The following is a 14,797-nucleotide window of genomic DNA, read 5'->3' as shown; positions in this document are numbered from 1 at the left end:
CTTGCGCGCTGTCTTATTATCATCCCGATTCGCTCATGCATTCCCGATATCAGTCGGATTACGTAAACAACGTCGATTTACCGTTGAATGTGTGAAGCAAGAGTTACAATAAACTGTGCACGAAAGACAAATTTGCATATGGTTTGGTGCGATACTTACATCAAAACAAAACGATTATCTCATTATTTGGGAAACATTTTTCTCTCAATTAAAACATTTTATCTGTCAAAGCTAACAATCTTCTTTTCAGATAACCTCGTCAATATGAAGCGAATGAATATATAATATATTTCTTAACGAGTAACTTTCATAAATATTATTCTCTCTTATATTTATGTGATAATTTTTCTGTACAGCTCAAATGTATTTTAAAACAATTTTAATTTTTTTTTTATTTTGAAAATTTAGAAAGATCTCGTAAAAGCTTGCAAATTTTTATGAATCACATTATGTGAGATGTGTCTTTTTGTAACATAGTCAAGCCGAGAAATTGCATTGCATTATCTTGTCCCCTCGCTTTGCGCACACGCGATCAATAATTTATGCGCCCGATTAAAGCCGTGCCTAATAAGTCAATTATGTCCCAGTTAATAACGATGACCTAATCAATAACTAGATAAGAGTAAAAGTATGTGGAAAGAAACGGGCACACGAAGCGTCTGGCCCCATTTGGTCTCTCTGACATATCGATACGCGTAACCGATAACCGTTTCCGTGAACGGCAATGTTGCGTAGTTAAATATGAAGTTTAATGAGAAGATGAAAACCGCTGACCCTTGCGACATCCTTATCGCGGTGATGCCCACTCCCTGACCGAAAATAAGCGTCCAGTAGTAAATTCGCGATCGTTCATGCAACATGGAGAGATTGCCGATCTGCCTGATTGTTTTTGCGTGCCTTAGTGTCGGCACCTGGGCGATTGACGGTGTCAAAGGTGGCCATCGGCCGCGTCCCAGCGGGCATTATCAGGGCACCAACTCCTCGCAAAATGGCCTTTGCTACAAAAGGGTGCCGTAAGTAATCAGTCTTTTAATTCGAAGCGAAAGCCTCGCGCAATAACGCGACTCAATATTATTTTCTGCTTGCACACCTGTTACTTTGCTTCTTATTTCACACTCATTGAGAGAAATAGTGTAAAAAGAATAATTGGTATCTTTCAGATACAGTCATGTCTCAAACTCCAGCGGATCGCCTTATAATACTTTTCCTCATCCCGATGGCAATCCTGTAAGTAATCTCCAAATCGTTAATTTCTTTTGAAAAGATTGATTCTTGATCAATATAATGATTTATAATGGACGATCAAATCTTGGAAGATAGATTTTCATAATGCAACATCTATCATGTGCTAAGGAGTTTGTCTAATTAGAAAACTTGATTATAAATCATTAAAATGGCTTTGGGGACAAGGATTATAAAATAAATTCTATTCGTCAGCACAACGACGGTTGGATCACTATCTTGGACTGTTGCGACGGCTACGAGCGTAACGTGACGAGCAGTCTGTGCGAGCCGCAATGCGAGCGCGGCTGTTTCGGAGGCCGTTGCACAGCCCCGAACGTGTGCAGCTGCCCGCCAGGATGGCGTTCCGAGGAAGGCGTTTGCATGCCCGTCTGTTCGCATCGGTGCCAGGAGAACGCGTACTGCTTCTCGCCCGAGGTGTGCGTGTGCAAGTTGGGCTACGACGAGGTCGACGGTCACTGCAGACCGATCTGTCCCGACGGATGCAGACAGGGTGAATGCGTGGCGCCGCGCGTCTGCAGCTGCAGGCCAGGATTCGTTCTGAATGAGCACAAGGAGTGCGTGGCCGCGTGCGAGGGTGGCTGCGTGCACGGCGTGTGCAGCGGCCCGGGCGTGTGCACCTGCAACGAAGGGTAACTAACGCGTTAGCCCACTCTCCGAGTCCTCTCCGATCTCTCCGCCGACTACGCAATGTCCTCTCGCATCGGCGACATTCCGCGCGATAATTAAACCTCGATTTATTCGCGTAATACGTGCGTAGTAACCCGCGAGGCGACTCGCCTGAGTCATGAATAATTGATAAATCAATGTTGGATTCGTCAAAAATGATATTACACGTTGAAAGCAATTATACGCCGCACGTGTAACTGCTTTCGTACAGGCAATATAAATCAGCAGTTTTGTAATTTACATGCGGCCATCTGCGTAGATAACGTTATTTACGCTGCCGTTCGAAGTGCAGTCACGCGTTGTAAATAAATTTGCAAACATTACAAGCTTTACGGAACGAGTACCGCGTTGTCTTTACGTATAGGACGTTTCGCAGGTGCTGTCTTTCAATAACGATTTCTTTAACGAATTTGAAATTTCAATTGCAAGTCCCATATTTTTAAAAATTTTTATGTCTTTTTCACTGACTGATAAATCAATGAAAAAAATAATAGGAGAATACAGACCGATGCGCGTAAAAGCATAGCTAATGAGTCTTATTCGGTCACAGCTGGATCTCAGTGCTGATATTTCTTGCGTGATTTTATATACATTTTCAAGCTCATCACACTCTGCGCGTCGAATAAATTTTCGGTCTTGAAACACAGTTCTAAGTTGAGTGAGCACAGTAATATCGCAATATTGAAAAATCAATTTAATAATAATGATGCTAATGAGTATCTATTATGGCAACGATGCTCCCAATGAGAACTCCCTCTTCTTCAAAAGTTGTAAAAAAAATATAAAAATGTAATCATCAATTGTTTTACAGATACATCAATCCTCCCGGCGATCGCGAGTCCTGCGTTCCCCATTGCCCGGGCGGTTGTCACGACGGCGAGTGCACGGCGCCTGGTGTTTGTAACTGCAGACCCGGGTACTCGCGGGACCGTTACAGCGGCAGATGCATCCCGGGTACGGGTTCGTCCCAGTGCGGATATGGATACATCATGGACCGCGATACCGGTAGATGCGTCCCCACAACGACGCCCCCGACATCGCAGCCCGTCGGCGACTGCAGATACGGCTGCGGTCCGCACAGCGTGTGTATCGGCTACAATCGGTGCGCCTGCGAACCGGGATTCACCGTTGATCTCGATACCGGTAGATGCATCGCGACGCCCGCGACCAACGCGACGCAATGCAGCAGATACGGCTGCGGGCCGAACGGCCGATGCGTCGGCACGAACATGTGCGTCTGCGACCCGGGATTCCGCATCGATCCCGATACCGGAAGATGCATTCGGCACGACATTGGTGGCACGGGCGAGGATATGTGCCAGCACGCGTGCTTGAACGGCCGATGCACCGGGCCGGATCAGTGCACCTGCAATCACGGGTACACGCACGACGTCCGCGACGTTACGCGTTCCAGATGCGTGCCGGTGTGCGTGGGGGGATGTCAGAACGGCGTGTGCACCATGCCCAACTACTGCATATGCAATCCCGGATATCGAAAGGAAGGTGTCAAGGGTCGACAGAGATGTGTCCCGCAAGAATAAACAAATCGATGACACGCAAAGCACATTGCTATAGATATAAGTTCGATGAAATAATTTCAGGCATTATGATCAACTGAACTTGTATACATAAACTCCGATAATATAAATTATAAAACAATGATACTCTTATGTGTCTCTTATTTCATGCAAATCTGAAACGATACATTGTGATAACTTTCATAAATGTGCGAAAGATCAATGCGAAGATAAATACTCATAAATTTAAAACTTTCTAGATTGTAATAACACTGATGACTAATTCTATACACACTCTTGGGTAACCTCATAGACTAATCAACAAATATAATTTTCTCGGAGCGAATAAAGTATTGAGTATTTGAAATTCCAATGATAAGTGAATATGTTAATGTAGTAAATCACAAGGTTGATTTATAAAAACTGTAAATTAATAGTCAATATAGTAAATCATAAGGTTGATTATATAAAAATAGGAGCGCTCTATAAATCTTACAGCATCACAGAAAGATATGTAAAAGTAGCATCAAACTAACTACGAACGCAATCGCGTGCCGTTGATTTTACACACCAACTGATGTTATTGCATTATAAATGGGTCAATGCGGACTGCATCCTTGGCCCAGTACGTTGACTTAACGTAAGTTTTACTCAAGAAAATGTACGTTCCGTTTATGCACTGTTAAGCATGCGGAATCGATTCGTTTACGCCATAAAACAATTATGCAGTTTCTCTTCAGAGCTCGGCGCAATGCACATGTCTTAAACACGATTCACAAGATATTCCGTTACTGCATTACTGTTATCTATATGACTAATTTAATAAATCTGCATTATTTTGATGAGAAATGCTGGATACTTTGTACCTAGCATGATTCATAATGTGTAATATAAATATAACTTGACTCAGAATTTTCGTCGATTTATCTTAAATGCATTTCTAATTTTCTATCTAATACAATCTTCTTACGAATAAATAAATTAACGATTTTGGGCATAACAATTTTCAACGCTAATTTATGCAAAATACAGCTGCTAAAATTAAAGATACTTATTTTACTGATAAGCAGAGATTTCACATGGATTTAATTGTAACTGGCTGACAACAGTTAACATCCTGTCATATTCTGATAGCGCGTTATATTATATAGAGGAAAAGGAGCCTCAGTACAAGCTGCGACGCAATATACGTGACAACTGTCCGAACGCTGCTTACATTCTCGTTAGTGAACCTCTCTTTAAAAAGTATATGGTTAAATTTGCTCGACAATTATGAAATTTTCATATATTATAATTGTTCTTGCCATTCTAATATCAAATGGATTCGTTACTTCGGAAGAGCAGCAATTCAGATTACAATTTCCAGGTTTTTCTTCGGGAAATTGTAGTAAAATTGTTAGGTAATATTAGCTATATTTCGCAAATCAAAATAATACTTAGCGATACTATCGTTGACACACAAATCAGCTAATATTGCTAAAATCGTTATTTGCAGTTTTATAGAAACATATCAAGTTCCATACATGGAAACGTATAAGGAAAAAACGTGGGGTATTTTTTATAAAACCCGCGTTCGATGGAATTATAGAATTGAGGTAAGATTTTCAACATTTGTTCGACGTTCATCTGTATTGTTCTCTAAAATTAGCATTATTATCATTAGCATCCTACATATCCTTTCACACATATAAATAACTAACGCAGTATTTGTAATACGCTACTTTTATTCTCAGTCTCGCAAATCATGGCGCAGAGAATACGAATGTTGCGACGGATATACACTCAAGAGTGGATGGAAGAGGAATATAGGCTACTACTCAAGCTGTGAACCGATTTGTCATCCTGATTGCGGAAACGGCACGTGTATAGGCCCAAATGTATGCATTTGCAATTACGGATATCGTACAAAGAATTCTGTAACGGATTATACAGAGTCTGACAGCTTCGCCTGTGTTCCTGTGTGCACTAGCCCTTGTGTAAACGGCAAATGTATCGCACCCGACACTTGCATGTGCGACTCTGGATACAAACTGAAGGGGGATCATCACATGTGCGAACCTGTCTGCGACAAACCGTGTCCTATAGGATCATTTTGCTATAAACCCAATCAATGTCTCTGTCTGCAAGGGTACAAAACGAAAGTGCCAATGCCCATTAATAATTATGAATTAGCCAACGTAAGTAAACAATATAATCATTTTGTTTTATTCATCCAATTTGAATTCTACTTAGTTTATGTAGGGTAAAGTCGGTATTTACGCTGCGGAGGGATGTACGCCGCAGCAGTCAGAAAAAATAGAAGAAATAAAGATAGTTTGTTCAGAACTATTTTGTTATGTGCCTTTATGTTATATTAGTATTGTATTGTAATTATAGTTCTTTATTGCTAATATTAACGAAAATATCGTAAATTGAATTAATTTTTTCACGTAGAAGTAGCGCGATCGTGTATTACCATCTACGTAAAATAATTACTGTAGAAAATATAAAAGGCATAATGATTATTTCATGATACGTAAATGTAGAGCGATAGTAAAGAATGAAATACAAGCAAGATTCAAGTGCATAGCTCTTGTATTCTTTATTTAGTTTGATATCTTGTATATTCCACTTGTTTAGGATATACGGCCTTTTCAGCGAGCGGGATTTATGCCGTAATACAGACACTGCGTGATTGGAAAGCACTTACCCTATGTTGAGCACTATGTTGAGAACACAATGCGCACTCTGTTGATGTCTGTGCATATTAATTTCTTTAATATTGCATTATTATTACTTTGTATACATATTTACTGTTCTTATTCCCTAATAAACTTTGTAAACACATTTTGTAAGTCATTATGTTATTTTATATCATATCTGAAAATATTATTTGTAAATTTTGATGCGCCGTGTATCTTACACATGAGTAGTCGTAAATCCCGCCACTTTTTTTATACGACAAAAATGTAAGGGTTTCTTTAAGTTTCTTTTTCAAGTATAAGAAAAGAAATATTTCATATTTAAAATTTTTTTTATAATAGTAAACGGTATGAAGTTTTTATTGGCCTAATTTATTTTCCTTAAACATAGTAAATAATACTTGATAAATTAAATTTTCGATAGCTGCGGCGTATATACCGACTTTACCCTAATATCGATAAAATATGTGCAAAATAAAAATTGAGAAATAACAACAACTTTTAAGCATGAAAATAATTACTGTTACAATTCGAAAGATATAATACGATATAAAAGAGTATATATGTTAATGATAAAAATTCTCGCATCTTTAGATGTGTCAGCCTATTTGTGAAAAAGAGTGTGTTCATGGCAAGTGCACAGCCCCCAATGTCTGCACATGTGATGATGGTTATCAGCCTGATGCATTCGACTTATTCAACTGCGAGCCCAAGTGCGAGAACGACTGTCTTTTCGGTTCGTGTACCGCACCCAACGTGTGCACCTGCAACGAGGGCTACTCTTTAAAGACTCCCAGCGTTTGCGAACCAGTCTGCAGCAAAGCTTGCGTTATGGGCACTTGCGTGGCTCCCGAAAGCTGCAGCTGCTTCACGGGCTACGGGTTGCTAGAAAGTTCAAAGTATATCTGCGAGCCGGTCTGCGAGAAGGCTTGTCTCAATGGACGATGCACTGCACCTGGCGTATGCACATGCAACGAAGGATTCCAATTGAGTGGTGACGAGACAGAGAAGCACATTTGCAAACCCTATTGCGAAATTCCTTGTGAACCGTTCGGCGTGTGCATTGCGCCGGGTACCTGTTCCTGCTTTGAAGGATATCGCCTGGCTGATAAGACGAAAGCCAAGAAAATCGTTAGTATTAAACACGCAAGATTATATTAAGTGTTCCAATGGAACGTGATTGCAATCCAAGAACTACACGAAAAAACCGTGCTAAGTTATTTAAGAATTTAGCTGGATACAGATCTAAAAATGAATTTGAACCATCAAAATGATTGCTGCAAAAAATTTTAACATATTAGCAAATATTTGAAGCGTAATTATTCTGAGCCAACGATGGTCCAATGATAAAATAGTTTTCAGATCTATATCCAATTAAATTTTTTAGTAAAATCATTCCTTCCACGCATAATTATAACAGTCGACGCATAAAACTTATTAATTATTTTAATAATTAAATCGAATCTCTATTCAGGTCGAATATTTTTGTTGTCTGATATCGTTTCAAGAATATGCAAATTCTTTATATTAATCAAAAATATTGATTTTCACAGAGTTCGGAATATTTTGCCGTCAGCTCGGTTTGCGAGCCGATCTGCGATACGGAGTGTGCGAATGGATTCTGCAGCGCTCCGGGGAGGTGCAGTTGCCACGCCGGCTATCATCTGTCAGACAAAGATCACATCTCGTGCGAACCCACGTGTAGCCAGAGTTGCATCAACAGTTTGTGCAGCGCACCTGAAACTTGTCGATGCAACGAGGGCTATCGTCCTTCCAATTCCTCGTACAAATGCGAGCCCCATTGCAAAACTGACTGCGTCAATGGACATTGCACGGCGCCAGACGAATGCACCTGCAACTCCGGTTATCAACCTAGAGAAGGCGATAGAAACTTCTGCGAACCCATTTGCAACCCGAACTGCAAAAACGGCATTTGCGTGCAGCCCGACGTGTGCAGCTGCAATCCAGGCTATCGTCGATCGATAAATTCCAAAACCAACGTGTGCGATCCTATCTGTCACCCGGCTTGCGAAACAAACGGAATCTGCGAGGCGCCCGAGCTCTGCGTCTGCAAGAACGGTTATCGCATGGTTTATTACGACGGAGGAAACGTCCCGTTTGAATGCAAGCCGATCTGCGGCGTCGAATGTGGCAATGGCACGTGCACTGCCCCGGATCTTTGCGTGTGTTTCGACGGCTATCGAAACGCGAAGATCGGCGGATGCGAGCCCGTCTGCTCGACCTGCGGCAACGGCACGTGCGTCGCGCCCGAGGTCTGCGAATGCGACGACGGATTCGTCCTCGCGGGCCCAAATCTCGAATTCGGAGCAGAGGGACCTCGGTTCGTGGTTGACTCTGAGAATGAAACGAGAAACGGAAGCAGATGCGTGCCGCATTGCGAGAATTGCGATAACGGCGAGTGCGAGGCACCAGAAGAGTGTCGATGTCATGCCGGTTTCGTGAAGATCGAAGGCACCTGCGTGCACGCGTGCCAGGGTGGCTGCGGTGCTCACGGCGAGTGCGTCGAGGAACGCAGGACTTGCGAGTGCACTTACGGATGGGCTGGACGAAACTGCGATCGACCAACCTTGTGTGTCTTGATTTTGAACGATGAAGGGAATTATACCGACAGGTGAGTACGCACGAATCAGTAAAATGCTTTATAAATTCAGATTTCCTTCGCGAAAGGGATAATAATCGTAACGATAGCGACTTTTAATCGTTATCATATAACGAAACTGGCATGATTTAATGATTTAATTAAACACATCATTAATAAAAATAACCAAATAAAAAATGAAACAAATAATAAAGAATCGCGATGTTAAAATATTAGAAATCAGAAAAACTTTGATATTAGACTATTATTTTGATAATTAAATTATCAAAAAAATTTTGATATTATAGCAATATCTACAACAAATCATTTCATAAATTGTTTATGAACTATTTATTTTTTTGCAGATTAACAATTATCGAGGAACAAAATGCTACAATCGAACATGTATTCATGAATAACCCAGTGTGTTCTGAGTGCATTGGTAAAGTAAACAATGAAACTTTGTGCTTTAATATATTTGTCAACGGTACAAGGAATGAAATGCAGATTGGTTGCTTAATGCATGAAGGTTTGTCTTTTAAACTTACTCCATTGTGTTTCTCGAATTTGCATACTCGCGATATAGTTAAATGTTAAATATTTTTTTACATGAGAGATGTTTTCTTAGGATTGCTTTAATTGCAAATTTTTCAATAGAACAATAATTTCACGCACGAAATATAGTAAAATTTTTTAATATCTTTTAATTTTGAAAAAAACTTCTACAAAGTACTAATGAATAAAACGTTTAATACATTAATTATTATGTAACAATTTTTATATCATAAATTTTGAAATTATTAGTTTTTCCTTCACTATAATAATTTGTTATAAACTAATAAAGACTTTTTTATACTAGGATGCTTCGCATTGAGCAGTCAATATAAAAGTCAAGGAGAAATGATCAAATTAACAATTGGAATTGCAAGTGGAATATTAATTCTGACAGCAATAACGATATATCTGATATTCCGAAAACGTCGAAATAGACAGGCAGATCTAGGTATCATTAGACGCATCATGCATCTAAAATAATGACGTATATTGGAAATTTCTTTTCGATTATACGTGTTTATTTAAAAAATGAGGTTGAAAGATAAAACTTGTAAATATAAATTTATTGAAGAAAAGATCTTTAAAAAGAATCTAAGCAATTATCACTAATAAAAATAAAATTAGATTTATTCAAATTAATATTAAAAATCTGTGTTTATACATTTTTTAAGTTATCCATTATTATGTAATTTACAACTTAAATTCTTTTTCCCCAACATTTTCATCTACCTTTATATAAAAAACATAATGGAAAAAATTGTTAAAAGTCACAAAAAGTATTATTAATCAATTATTCTTGTTAACAGGCAGTGTTCAGATAACATGCAGACACAGTGCATCGACGCAAGGATTAGTTGAATCGAATTCAAATTTATAATACAAAAAATACTTGCAAAACCTTAATATAAAATCTTAATATAGAGCTTGTTATAGTAATAACAATGTTTAATACAAAAGAGTAATTTTTATTAATTTAATTAGTTAGTTGTAAGTTAAAGTTAATTAAAGTTAAAATTATATAAAATATGTATTTCTTGTAAAATTTCTAATAAATTAGTATTAAATTTTAAAACTCTTTTATTTTTTACTTTTCAGAAATTTCTTTAAATTTCTTTTAAGTTTTATAAAAAAAACTACAATTTTATGAAGTATAAATAAAAATTTGTGTTGCAAAAAACATAATCAGGCTGAATGTAGAGAATCTATCTTAAAATTTGTATTCTTTTCTATTGCAATATAAATAATTGACACTTTCGTTAAATAATTTGATTCGTAGACTTATTGTTCTTGTAATTGTAAAATTTCTGTTGTTTTCTAATATATTTTTTGGGCTAAACATTATCATTATCGTCATTCACAAATTATTATTTGACATGACGAAATTATTGGACATTACTGTTCTTTTAAAATAAATACTTTTATTAATCTTGCCTTAGATGAATTTCCCTCAACATTAATGATATCAATACGATTATAACGATTTTTATAAATGCATATATGCAAACTTTCTGATAATTCAGTTCTGATAATACATCCTGTCTGGAGAGAATAACATAATATCCGTGTGTGTCATACACACATACAAAGCAAGAGATAAAGGTGATAATACATGAGAAAGAAACGTTGCAAGGGTCAGTTTAAGTATCACAGAGCGAACATCAACTTCATAATAGAAGCAACAAATCATGGGATTATTTAATAGTTTGATCACTATTTTAGCCGTCAAAATTCTATTTTTACAAGTGAACATATGGCATATAATTCCATGTGTTGAGGGTTTTCTGTGGTCGAATTTAATCGATGAAGCTATGGAACCAGTTAATGATTCAAATTGTGACATGACCAGGTATTTTTACATTTGTTATTATACTGTCTCAAAAATTATAGTCTCCATTTCTAAGGTAATTTGTTTTTTCAAAATATCTTGCAATATACGCGTTTAAATATATTAACACACACAATTAACTTTGTTAATTTTCTTACAGTCATAAAATATTACAATACGTTCCTTATGTAGAAACATATAGATTGCCTTGGTCCCCCCACGACTATTACGTAAGAAGGCGATTCAATTATAGGATGCAGGTAATCAAACTGATAAATTACGTTCGCGATAATACTCAAGAAAGAAATGAATAAATAAGGGAAAGAGAATAATTTTATAAACTAACAATCCTTCATCTTCTTATACTAATCCGTTGATTCGCTAATTTTACACAAGTGGACGTGCTGCACAGGCTATGTTCTATCCGGTGCAACGTGTGTACCACGTTGCCCACGAACATGCGAGAAGGGTACGTGCAAGGAGCCGTACGTGTGCACCTGCAACAGAGGGTACCGAATGTTAAGCGACAACGGCGAGGGTCCGTGCGTACCGGAATGCACGAACGGTTGCATCAACGGCACCTGCGTCGATCCCGAGATTTGCAGTTGCAACGAGGGCTATTGGCTGGATTCGGACGGATACACCTGCCGGCCCGTCTGCGACACGAAATGCGAGCAGAATCACGGATACTGCTCCGAGCCGAACGTGTGCACGTGCCGGTCCGGTTACAGGAAGACTGGCAACGATTCCTCTCCATTCACGTGCGAGCCCGTCTGCGAACGCGCGTGCAGCAACGGCCATTGCGCAGCCCCTAACGTGTGCATGTGCGAGGCCGGCTATGAGGTAGACGAGCCATTCATCTGCAAACCCAAGTGCGACGAGCCGTGCGTTTTCGGGACGTGCACAGCGCCGGGAACGTGCACCTGCGATCACGGTTATAAAGCGACGAACGCGAGCGTGTGCGAGCCGATCTGCAGCGAGCCCTGCGAGAATGGTACGTGCGTGGCGCCGGAGAGCTGCAGATGCAACGAGGGCTACCGACACCGTAACGGCAGCTCCGAATATATATGCGAACCGATCTGCGAGATCGACTGCGGCAATGGCAAGTGCACCGCGCCCGGATTGTGCACTTGCGAGAGCGGATTCGATTATAATGAAACGGAGCGAAGGTGCAAGCCACGCTGCACGATACCTTGTGGACCGAATGCAGAATGCATATCACCCGACCAATGCGTTTGTTTGAAAGGATATCAAGTATCCACAGCTTTAAAATGGTTAAATAAAAGTCACTTAAATAAGAGAACTTATCCCTTTATATTTAGCCATGTAACGGCAAGTATATATTATATTATATGTATATCTGTACACTATTCATTACAACATTTAATAATGCGATATTTTTTAAAGGATTTTTTAATCACAATTAATTAAAAAAAAACTCATTTAATCTTCGATAAACAACTAGGCATACACGATGCATGTCTGCCAACCACTTTGCGATTTCTCCTGCATCAATGGCGAATGCACTGCCCCAAACGTGTGCACCTGTGACCCGGGTACAACCTACTATCCGTCGTGGGTCGAATTTCATCAGTCTCCGAGCAACAAGCAGCGCATCTGTACGAAACGTTTCGGACCCCCCTGCGACGCGCTCTCGTGCGGGGAGAATGGAACCTGTCACTCATCAGGCATTTGCGTTTGCAATGACGGTTACGCAAAGGACACGGACGGTGATTGCGTACCGTTCTGCATCCCAGCATGCGCCAATGGCACGTGCACGGCGCCGAATCGGTGCACGTGCCACGACGGTTTCGCGCCGCGGAACGAGAGCTTGTGCGAGCCGATTTGCGAAAGGGGTTGTCAGAACGGCGATTGCATCGGCCCGAATCGTTGCGTTTGTCACGACGATTTTATACCGAACATAGACCACCATGTGGGGCCGGAGTGCATCCCCGTGTGCACTCGCAACTGCAGCGGACATGGTGTATGTGTCATCGACCGCGGCAACGACTACAAATGCGAGTGTCACTTCGGGTGGACGGGACGGGACTGTGATCAGCCGACCATGTGCGTCATAACGATGGCTTACGATCACAACGATGTTAACAGGTAAATATCTACTCGCCCGATCTCCCATTCCTCGCGAAGAGTATTCGCCATTCAATAATTTGCTACACGAGTTTTCTAATTTATAAATATAATTGCAGAATTACGATTCGTAATGATACGAACAGCACGATCGTGCGAGTCTACGAGAGTGCGCCGTATTGTCAGTGCAGTGATAAATCTCTTGACAATGAAACATTGTGCTACATGATGCAATCTGATGATGACAATACGACTTCTAATATCAGCTGCTTGTTTAGTATAGGTATTTGCAATTTAGAAAATAAACTACATCTTTTTCAGTTATTAATGATACAAATTTTTCTGTGGTTATTTATGACTATTAAAAATTTTTTTTATATGTTTCTATCAGAAAAAATGTGTATTTGTTTTCATCTCTGAGTTCTAAAATTCACTGCTAGTATTGAAAATCTATAATATATATAACGGGAATAGATTTTCAGTACTGGCAAGGTATATTGGAACGTAGCGTTTATTGTCTTTCATTTTACAGATTTGCCTTGTTACACGACGCCTCGTTACAATGCTTCTATTAATGTTACTAAAATAGTTTGGCCTTTCGTCACTATTGCTATATTATTGGCCGTAAGTTTGACAACAGCAGCATATTTAATGTACCGCAAACGTCAGAAGAAGAAATTAACTACAGGTATTTTTTTTTTATTGTTTTTCAAATTGATAAAATAATTTGCCGACAATTGTTTTCAAATTTTTTCAAATTGATAAAATAATTAATAATAATTTCACGTATTAATAAATATAGATAAAAGTAGATAATTGAGACAGCCTACTTGCAACTGCAAGTATAGTTCATAATAACAAATATCACCTTAAGTGAATGACAAACGTTTAAAACTCCTACAATATTAAATGACTTAAGATCGCTCTCCCGAGCAATAATTATTATAACAAATATTAAAAAACAAAAAGCTTCTAATTGATACTTTAATATATTTTAAGTAACAATGAGATAACTAAACTCTTGAAATATTAGTTTCAGTAGGTCTGTCGACAAACATCTTCGTACGAGAATCTTTCGCTACCGAATTTTTGTTGCCTGACAATGAGATCTTACTTTAAAAAAGACATCAATAGGAAGACATTCACAAAGAATGGATTGCCGTAGTTGTGATAATAGTAATTGTAATAACGTAATTAGATCATATTTTATAGCTCATGCAAAAATAAGTAATATTCATTTAGCCAATCTCTGTTAGCAATAATATTTTCTCATATAAACCTAGTTTATTATAATCAAGTTTATTATTTCTTTGATCGTATATATTAAAATGTTCTGATAACATTAATAGAAATATATTGTATAAAATTGTTTGTCAAATAAATTTTATGTAATAAAAAGGCAATAATTTACTGCAATTTACTCCGTTATGAACCGCTAACATTGTCAACGCGTCCATGAATAGTTTCTCGTGAACAGGTCATGTAACAACACGACACCACGTAATTGAAGCTGTTAAACACCGCTCGATGATAATGAAACATTCTCGAGACATTTTCGGCGTGTATGGCCGCAATACACCGGTCACCTCCTTTAGATTGTAATTACTGCCCCAGTTGTAAC

The 14,797-nt window shown here is 38.8% G+C and overlaps 1 protein-coding gene across 1 annotated transcript; it reads left to right on the top strand.

The window, feature by feature from the left end:
- Positions 1 to 728: 728 nt before the first annotated feature.
- Positions 729 to 14,588, top strand: LOC105205547 (neurogenic locus notch homolog protein 1). The gene is made up of 19 exons (XM_039455205.1): positions 729 to 1,013; positions 1,161 to 1,227; positions 1,438 to 1,874; positions 2,723 to 3,451; positions 4,688 to 4,828; positions 4,924 to 5,023; positions 5,162 to 5,605; positions 6,704 to 7,240; positions 7,663 to 8,741; positions 9,074 to 9,237; positions 9,568 to 9,711; positions 10,070 to 10,116; positions 10,937 to 11,109; positions 11,249 to 11,348; positions 11,485 to 12,420; positions 12,554 to 13,197; positions 13,296 to 13,459; positions 13,709 to 13,864; positions 14,210 to 14,588. The coding sequence occupies exons 1-19, from the start codon at positions 859 to 861 to the stop codon at positions 14,293 to 14,295; spliced, it is 6,303 nt and encodes a 2,100-aa protein (XP_039311139.1). The 5' UTR covers positions 729 to 858; the 3' UTR covers positions 14,296 to 14,588.
- Positions 14,589 to 14,797: the final 209 nt, after the last annotated feature.

The sequence above is a fragment of the Solenopsis invicta genome, chromosome 11, assembly GCF_016802725.1.
Source record: "Solenopsis invicta isolate M01_SB chromosome 11, UNIL_Sinv_3.0, whole genome shotgun sequence".
NCBI classification, from domain to species: domain Eukaryota; kingdom Metazoa; phylum Arthropoda; class Insecta; order Hymenoptera; family Formicidae; genus Solenopsis; species Solenopsis invicta.
Note: the sequence above shows the minus strand (reverse complement) of the source record. Positions and strands in the feature narration are given on the sequence as shown.

Bases quoted from the DNA above. Each gene is read 5' to 3' on its own strand.
- LOC105205547 (XM_039455205.1), top strand. From the start codon at position 859: ATGGAGAGATTGCCGATCTGCCTGATTGTTTTTGCGTGCCTTAGTGTC. The intron at 1,875-2,722 runs GTAACTAACGCG...ATTGTTTTACAG, and splicing joins GTGTGCACCTGCAACGAAGG to ATACATCAATCCTCCCGGCG. The intron at 13,865-14,209 runs GTATTTTTTTTT...TTGAAATATTAG, and splicing joins GAAGAAGAAATTAACTACAG to TTTCAGTAGGTCTGTCGACA.